At 40.1% G+C, this 9,748-nt stretch overlaps 1 protein-coding gene across 5 annotated transcripts in view; it reads left to right on the top strand.

The window, feature by feature from the left end:
• Positions 1-8,874, top strand: part of LOC122553033 (pleckstrin homology domain-containing family G member 1-like) — a 222,404-nt gene extending 213,530 nt beyond the window's left edge. For all 5 annotated transcript variants that reach the window (XM_043696473.2, XM_087991576.1, XM_087991577.1 and 2 more), the window contains one exon: positions 4,534-8,874. In XM_043696473.2, the coding sequence (XP_043552408.2) occupies positions 4,534-5,567 (1,034 nt within the window). In that variant the 3' untranslated portion in view covers positions 5,568-8,874. The remainder of the gene's footprint in view (positions 1-4,533) is intronic.
• Positions 8,875-9,748: the final 874 nt, after the last annotated feature.

Below are 9,748 nucleotides of genomic sequence, written 5' to 3' on the forward strand. Positions count from 1 at the left end.
CCTCACACTTCTGTTCTTAAGTTTGAGCTATATCAAAATTCTGTTGCTTGTATCCTCAATCATACCATTTTCTATTTTCACATCGTCCATGCCTTCGCTGACCATCATAGCTCCTGAAGCAATGTTTGTACTTCTTTCCAAGTTCTTCCTCCTCCCCTTCATGTCTGTATAACCGCTTTCAGCTTTCTAACCCTCAGTTGCTGCTCTAGTTCTGACTCCTTGTGCATGCCTAATTTTACTGGGTCCACCATTGTTGGCCATAATGGCTTAAAATGATTGGGAGGGGATGGGAACCTGAAAGGATCTCCAGATCAGAGACAGTTTAAAAACTGCTAACAGAAGTTTAAAAAAAAAATCTGAAGATGGATAATGTAAAGGCAAGTAGCAAACAGGAATAGAATGCCCAATTAAAAGCACTCTTATGAGAATGCACATCACATTGCAAATGAGGTTGAGTTTTGAAGGCTTAAATTGAGCTAAATGTATTATTTAGTTAACACAAAGATGTGGCAACAGGGTGACCAAGGTTGAGAACGGAATATTCAAGAGTACTCATCATTTTAGCCAAAAGGGAAAGGTGGGATAGCACTCTTAAAGCATCACTAAGATCATTAGTGAGAGAAGAACTTCAGTCAAAGGATCAAGATGTAGAATTTGTTTGAATGGGGCTAAGAACCAGCAAAGGGCAGCAAATATTGGGAGTTGTTCATCCACAAAACAATAGTGGTAATGTTGGGCACAATTATGAATTGAGAAATTAGAAATGTGTTGTGTGTAATACAGTAATGATTGTGATTTGGATTTACTTGTGGTTTGGATGAGCAACAGTGCTATGGGTGATGTGTATATGAGAAATTTCTGGAGGAGTTAAGATCTTACTAACACAAACAGCAAACAGAGTTTCAACCTTTCAAACACCATCCTTTTACATATGCTCATTTAGAGAGAAATTTCTCTTCTATCTAAACTCTAAGTTTGTACCTAACTCCTCCCAGTTCCCTCTCGTTGGAATGCGTCAGCAGTTTTACGATTCCTTTGAGTCCACTAGCATGAATCTTTCACAGTTTTATGGCCTCCATTCTACCAACCTGAAGATTTCTATCTGAAGCTCTCCTGGTTTGGAAGCTACATAAACAAAAATACTTCAGCTGGAGTGACTGGTTCCCTTGAATGAAAAGCTTGATTCTCCTGCTAGGAGAAAGTGTTGCTCTTCTGAACCAAACTCCTGATTTCCCTGAATCAAATTCAAAGCTAAAACTAATGGTGATTTCATCTGTTGTAAATTTGAAGTATAAACGTTCCATCTGCTAACACTATAGGGGTTCTGCCAGGCACTTAAATGTGATTATCTGTTTTTGTAATCGATGCACAGCTTCAAGTCATTTTTTTGACCAGTTTTTAAAAACAATGACCCAAATCCATGTGCGTCTGTTTTGAAATAGAAGTCCAAAATATACATATAAAATAACCTTCTATCACATGAAGGGCTTGGAAACTGAGAAAAAATAGAGCTAGCATTTGAAAATTTTATCAGATTGAAAGTTGGTAACTTCTGGTCCAGGTGCATTACCTTTCAAAGGATTGAAGGTGGGGTTTATTACAGCAGCGGTAGCTATCTTTTCAAATTCTGTAAATTATAAAAAACATTCCTGCAGACTGGAAACTAGCAAATGTGACCCAGTTTTTTTTAAAGAAAGGAGGGGAATATTAGAATGCAATGGATGTCCAGACTAATTCCAGGAATGACAGGTTTATCTTATTCTAAGAGACTAGAGTCTAAATTTGTATTCTCTAGAGTTTCAACAATTGAGAGATGTTCTTATTGAAACTTATATTCTCATAAGGTCTGATAGGGTGGATATCGGTAGATGTTTCCCTTGGTAAGTCTATAATCAAGAGACATCTCAAACTAATGGGTTGACTGGGAAAGACCTGAGGAGAACTTTTTTAGTGGTAAATCTTTTGAACCCGTACCCTCAAGGATTGTGAAAGCTGATTGAGCATCTTTGAGACTGAAATTGTTGGATTTGTGGAGAATGATGTGATCTAAGAAGAGGCAATCATTGATCCAATTGAATGGTACAACAGGATGTTCTTTTTTCTTTGGCTGTCATGGATGAGATCTGGAAATCCCTCATTAAGCACTTATGCTACTATTCTCATTCATTTTTCTTAAAACTACCTCTTTTATCCAATCTGGTGTCAGTCTTTTCTATTATTACTTACGAGGTGACACAGGATTTAAGATTAGACCAGGGTTTAATATACAGTCGGTTCTGCTATAACGCAAATTGGCTTTAACGCAATTCCGGCTCATTAGATTAAACGCTGTGGGTATTGTATGATTTTCAGAACACAAGATCGCATGAGAATGGAGCTGTTGTGTTTTATCAGAACCAATTGTAGTCCTTTTATTTGTAAGTTTGCATTGGTCAAGTTTACTGCAGCCTTTTTCCTTCAGTTTTTGTGAATGCAGTCTGATCAGTACTAAATGCTGTTAAGTTGTTTGGTGAAGATTTGTAGAAAAGTAGCCTCTTGTCTCCGGAATAGAGCAGTTTCTCTTAGATGCTTGCCTAAGCAATTGAGCCAACATGTTTTATAATTTATTCATGGGTTGTGGGAATCATAGGCAAGACTAGGATTTATTGCCACCTTGAAGTGGTAGTGAGTGAACTCCTTGAACCCTGGCAGTCTGTTGCATAGGTACAGCCTTGCACAGCTTTCAGGAGATACTTACTTGGATTTTAATCCAATTAGTGAAAGAATGGTGAAATAGACCCTAGACAGGAGTGTGTGTAACCAGGAGAGGAATTTGCACATGTTGGTTTTTCCATATATCTGCCTTTTGTTCTCCTTGATGATGAAGGTCAGGACTTTGGCTGATGCTTCAGGATGAGCCATGGCCACTTGTGCTGTTATCACCTTGAGAATTCAGGATCCTGAATCATCCATCCAAAATGTTATGAACTACAGAAGATGAAGATTTCCATTTATTCAGTTACTTACATAACCACAGGGAATGCCTAGCTGTTTTATTTCTAAATTTCCGCTTGGGTGGTCTAAATTTAGGGGACACAGTTTAAAAGTAAGGTTTAAAAGCTCATACAGATGAGCTTTTCTCCTCTAGGATTTGCGCAATGTGGAATCTTTCCCTAGAAGATAATGAAGGGTAGACTTTTGAAGTTTATTCAAAACTGAGTTAGATTTTATCATAGAGGAGTTTGAGGTACAGATAGGAAGGTGGAGATGAGACCACAGGCAGGTCAGCTCTAACCTTATTGACTACTGGAGCAGGTTTGAAAGGCCAAATGGCCTATTTTCTGCTCAGAAATCCTATTGTGCCCCCTCTGCCCAGACCTGTCATCAACATAAATATCCCCCCCTTTTTCCTGTCTGCTCTCATTTATAAAGTTAACTCTGCTTTCTCTCCACAGATGTTATCAGACCAGTTGAGTTTCTCCAGCAGTTTGTTTTTCTATGTTAAGATTAGAATTAGGCCATTCATGGTGATGACATAACATACCTTTACACATAAGATGGTGGAAAATGGGAACACTGTCCACCCAAGAACTGCTGAGGCTTGGTTAATTGTAATTTTCACATCAATTTTTTTTGGTCTGTAAGGATTAAGGAGATCAGAGTAAACAATGAAACATCTAGGGATGGGGCTGAATGGCCCACTGTTGTTCCTTTACTCCTCTGCCTGTTCCAGTAGAATTGCCCAGATGTACGAAAGACTTGGTAAACTTCCAAAAGCTTCCTTTTTTAAAATTCATTCAGAGAAAGGTGCTGGCTAGGCTGGCATTTGTATGCCAACCCTGATTGCCTAGAAGATAATTGAGAGTTAGTCATATTGCAGTAGGTCTGGAGTCACATTTAGGCCATACTGTGTAAGGATGGCAGATATCTGATTTATTTGAAGGAACTTAATGGACCAGATGGGTTTCTATGACAATCAAGTGATTACACAGTTGCCATTAGGCTAACCTTTTATTCTATAGCTGAATTTGAATTCAATAAATATATCTGCCATGGTGGAGACTTGAGCCCATGTCCCTAGAACATTAGCCTGGGGTTCTGGATTGCTAGCTTAGTGATGTTACCATGGCACTGCCACCACCTCCTCTAAACCTTCATTGATATACAGCTTGTAATCATAGAATCCTTACTGATGGAGGCTGTTTGGCCCATTGAGTCTGCACTGACCCTCAGAAGATTCTACGTCCTACCTTACCCCTGTAACCCCACATTTACCATAGCCACCCTACCTAGCTTGCACAGCCCTACACACTGCAGGGAACTTAGCATGGCCGATCCATCTAATGTGCACATCTTTGGACTGTAGGAGGAAACCAGAGCACCTGGCGGAAACCCACACAGACATAAGGAAAACATGCAAACTCCACACAGACTGTAATCAAACCCAGATCCCTGGCGCTGTGCTAACCACTAAGCCACCTTGCTGCCTCTGTAATGTCAGGGTTATTTCTGTTTACACTTGTTTAACCAGTAATTTTTTTTTTTATTTCTCAGGTGCCCGAATTGCTGAATACTCCCAGCTGTATGACCAGTTCCTGTTCAAAGAGACTCCGTCTAAATCATCACCAAGTGTGCCAGTAGACAACAGTGGGGAGGTGTGTGCTCAAAAGACTATGCAAAGCCCAGTCTCTGGTCATCCCTCCCATGGGCAGTCCCTGGGCACTGAGGACTGGCTGCTACACTCTACCTACAGTAATGGGGAGTTGGCAGACTTTGTTGCCTGGCCAGATATTCAGGGACTTGCAGCTAAATATTCCATCCAAGAGAAGAATGTGACAAATGGGCGACTTCAGAGTAGAGGGGGGTTGGCTGGCTCAGTCCCCTCTGTTGCAGCCTGTCCATCTGTCCCAATGCAGCAACGATGGAGTGCCATTATTGTCCCACCTGGTGGGTCAGATTGCTCGGTGGCCCATGGCGACAACTCCCTAGGTCGCAGGACGAGTGAGGGTAAGCAGCGGGAGACTTCGCTGCCTTCTCCAGCTGTGATAACAAGCCAATCTGCTGACTCCATCAATCGTACTTTGGATAAGCAGGCACTATTCTCTAGCCAGGACCCTGCCTCTGACAGACTACATGTTGGGAGCCAAGAGATTGACGAGCCAGCTCTGACTTTACGGGACTCGCAAAAGGTCGTTGTAGTTAACAGGGTTCCACCCCTTGATGCCCAATTGGCAACACAGAACTACTTTGCCAATTTCAATGACACTGGGGAAGATGATGAAGACTACGTGGAGATTAAGTCTGAGGATGAGGATTATGAAGACCTGGATGAGGGAACCTTTACTCATGACCTGAGCTTCCATTTTAATGGCAAAGCAGAATCTGCTCCCGAACCTGGCAATACCCGTTTGGCTCGTGCCTCCTGTATCCCATTGTCAGATAGCGATGCAATGGGCTCTTTAACTATCTTGGCAGAGCCTGACCAGCTGAGCCACTATCTCTGGCGGGAACCCTCTCCCAGCCAGCAGAATATTGTTCAGACTCTGCGGGACAAGTTTCAGTGTCTCAGCTCCAGCAGCTTTGCTTGAACATTTCATCTCCGTTTGAAGACTGAAGAGAGAGAAGAGGGGAAACCATTACGTATTAACTGTTTGCAAGCACTTCGTGTAGATTTCCAGTTATCTTGCCACCATTGTGCTATTGCTGCTGAAGTCAGCGAACCTTTTGTGTTAAATAGTATCTAGGTTGTGGCAATGGACAAGTTTTGAAAGAAAGAAATGCAAATGAGGGTTTAGTTTTGTGTAAAGCAGGAACCAGTGGAAAAAGTGACTAGGAAATGCAGATATATCTTGCATGCTATGAGGAATTTGGGTGGTCAAGTGTTCCACTTGGGGGTTTGAAGGTTGGACCTGGGGTGATTGCCTGCCCGTCATTGTTCCAGTTCATGTATTGACTCCAGTGTCATTCAGTTTTGTTTTATGGGGCACGGGGTGGAAATGATCTGGACGGAAGATGGCCTGGTCTGTGGGCGTCCTAATCTCTGAGACTGAGGATATTACAGTTTCTCACATTGAATTGCATAAAACTGCAAATGGAACAAGTTGGGCAAGATTTCTTCTCCCTGCTCAGCCAGCTATGGGACCATTATTGAAATTCTGAGCAATGCATAGTAAGGGATGGAAAGACTGGCAAGTGTGAACAGTATAGTGGTCTTCTTGGAATCCGTCAAATGAAAAATCAGATCAAAGAGGAAGAAAGCCCAGTCCTCTATCAGTTTGTCTGTCATTTTCCACAGACCACCAGTGTGTTTTATTTTTATTCTAAACAACACAAAGGTTCAGTGCTCTTGACTAGTCAGTGACCAGCTGGAAAAGTGACCTCATGATATAACTGGAATCCTATAGCCTGTTGGTTATCCATCCCCTATATTTTTTACTGTTTTCCTCTGTACTAAACACCCCCAGCCAACCTCTCACAGCCCCTGCACCTCACCTGATGGTATTGCATCAAACAGATTTGATTCCACCTATCAAAGCACTAATGCTAAATGCCTTCAGGCTTCTCTTACTCACTTATGCTAAGCTAGCCATCCTTTTCAAAAGAATAGACATTGAGAAACTGGGAACTTTAACAGTTTAGCTTGCTCAGCTGAGGCTAAGATTAAAGGCAAAAGTACCTCTGCTCACTTGGAGAGGGAGGCAATTTACATGAGCACTGCACATTCTGAGACAGGTGAGGATAATCAATGACAGTGATGGGGGCTAGGGTAAGAATGGGTGATGACTGGTGGAGAAAGCATTTTGAATTTCAGGAAGCACTGTTGATGCCCTATCATGAGCCACTTACCAAATAGACATCTCCTATATTGATAGTCTCTGCCAGTTCGATGACAGTGACTTTTCTTTTCTATTATTAAGCACAGAGTGGTTAGGAGAAGGTGGTACTACAGATTATGGTGACTAATGAAGAAATGAGGGAATGCACTACCTTAAAACCATGTACTGATTACATTGATGCATTGGTCTCTGTTTGATTCTGTACATTCCACATGGTTATTTCATGGTTATAGATTTTCACATCAACTATTGGTTATGGGTAACTGGAAGTTGTTTCAATTGTTGAATCTGTTTTTCATCTTCAGCTCATTCATTATTCTGAGACTAGGGTATAAACTTGTTCATAACCCTTTACCCTACTCTGACTCCATCCACCTCCATTCCAGCTCCACAGAGGGTGACAGTTACTGCTAGTGTAATCTCCATCCTAATCATAACTCTAATTGTGAAGAAGATCTTAATGTTCAGTGAAAAGATGCTGTTTGTGATCAGAGATCAATTGCAAAGTGTTTCTCATGGATTTATCAAGCATTGAAAATGAGTAACATGTTCACAACCAATGGGCAAATCTAGATGTAACACCAATCCAAATCAAAATTTTGCATTCAAGTGTTGTCAAGCTATTTGTATAGTCATTTGTGTAGTATTCTTAAAGTGCTCAGAATATAGTATCTTAATATAATTGAAACCCCAGTTTTTAGAAATCCAGTCTCCTAAGGGTTAGTGTATCTGTATCGCAATTTAGTTGCTGTAGTAAATTCCATCAAAAAAATTTTTTCAAATTCTCCCTGCCTGTGTAGTTGGTTGAACCAGTCACCTTTTTCATTTTAGTTATCAGTGGGCTGGATATAAGGGTAAGGAAGGTTCCACTCCATTCATTCATTATGAATTTACACTGTAGGTTTATTATAGAACTGTGTACTGCTTTGAAATCTTGTAGAATAAGCCATACATTAGGTGCCCAAGAGGTTTTTATAGATTTGCATCACAGCTATTCCATCAGTACATCCCCAGGAAAATGATGGTGAAAATTACTGCGTTGTTTATATCTCTGTGCCTCCTTTCAAAATACATAAGCAATAAGTGTATATTGAACCCAACTGTAGGTGACAGTACGGTGTATGACTCTATTGATATGAATTCCATTGCTTGGTTTTCCATTGCAAATTTGCTATTCCCTCATATTCATCCATATAGAAAACTGGAAAACAAATGGAGAAATTGTTTTAAAGTGATGCACAGCTCCTATTTTAAGCAATAATGAGATGCACTTGTAGGAACTGAAGTGAGCATTAAATGACTTCTAATCATGAAAACCAGTGGGACACAATAGTTCGCAAAATATAGTTAGAAATGTGTAAATTTTGTATCAATTATTTTTAATATTAGGTTAATACTTTATTGCAATTCTTCATTGGATATTTGCTCTAGTTAATGAGATTAAAATGAGAATCACTGAACTGGAGAGGAGAGATACTGGCGTTTATATTCTGGAAAATTATTTAAAGATATCCTGAAATTACCTGTTAATTTCCTATTATTAAAGATATCCTGAAATTACCTGTCATTCCTTTTTAGAAGCTATACTGTACAAATTACATTGCCACCTGCAATGGTAAGGGATCATAATGAAAATCACTTGCAGTTCTGACATGTGGTACTTGAAGGTAATTTTTTCCAGTGTTAAAACTGAAGTGACTGCTGAGGTGACCATGTTAAATAAATAAAAACTATCTCAGAAACTGGGGTTGTGATGCCTTGTCCTATGGATGAGAGATTGAGCTGAATAATGACTTCCATTTTAAAAAAATGCACTTTTTATGGTTTATTTTGTAAAAATATCTGAATGTTGAACATGTAGCAAAATATTTTTTAAAAATTGCTCGCTTAATTAATTTTACTTTGCTCAAAGAAAAGCTGAGCCTAATGCATGCCAAATTTACCAGGAATAGTTCTAAAATCTCATTTTAACTTTTATAATATTGTTTTGTCTGGAGGGACATTCTCAGTGTACACGATACAGAAATGATTGATTTGAAATAAATAACTCGAGTCTTCACGTATTTGTCTGGACTGATTTTTGTTGATCTTTTTTTTCCAAATGTTATTCAGCATGTGGAAGTGAGTAAGAGTCCATGACAGTAAATGTAAAGGCTGTGAAGCAACATTTTGTGCATGTGCGATTGCCTGAAGCATTTCTCGCAATCAGTCAATATAGAAGAAGGTTTTATGTTCAAGGTGATTGGTTTGGCTAAGGCTGGCATAATTCTCTTCATGGTGTCTCATACTAGCTACAGTATCCTAGAACCAGCAGCAGGTAGCCAAAGGGGGAAAAGTTGGGAACTGGAGTGGAGAGCACAGTCATAAAGATAGGTAACCAACCTCTTCTTGATTGTGATGGGTCTGAAGGGGACATTGGCAGAGATCAGTGGTAGACACAAACTTGATTTCTCATTGAGTGAGAAATGACCCCATCCCCACAAATGAGTATCTCTTCTAACCGGATCATTTGACGTCTCTCACTCTGCCGCCTCTGTCTCTCCATCTCCCCTCCCTCCCTCCCGTTCCTTGCTCTTTGTTTGTCTGTGCTCATTTGCCTCTTTGTAGTAAGTGCTCATTATGGGGGATAAATGGTCTGGTACAAGTCAGATTGGGGAAAAAAAAGAAGGAAAACCTGAGATCCAGTAACTGCATCCATAAAACAGTTTAATAACTTCAAATAGTCTTCACTTGGCAAAGACTGTTGTACTGAGATCCATCTTCAACGAGGTGCACATTCACAGTTCAATTAAGTCAATTATTCCTCAGCCTGCGATTTCTTTCCTCTGTGCACTATTTTCAGCTCTCCAATATTTTTATCTGACTGACTACAGTTACTTCCTCAATCTATTTGACCTAGTGCCAGAAGGAATAGTTGAGCCAATGTTTCATCT

This window comes from Chiloscyllium plagiosum, unplaced genomic scaffold (assembly GCF_037043375.1).
Source record: "Chiloscyllium plagiosum isolate Xiang-an unplaced genomic scaffold, Cpla_swu_hap1 HiC_scaffold_10, whole genome shotgun sequence".
NCBI classification, from domain to species: Eukaryota; Metazoa; Chordata; class Chondrichthyes; order Orectolobiformes; family Hemiscylliidae; genus Chiloscyllium; species Chiloscyllium plagiosum.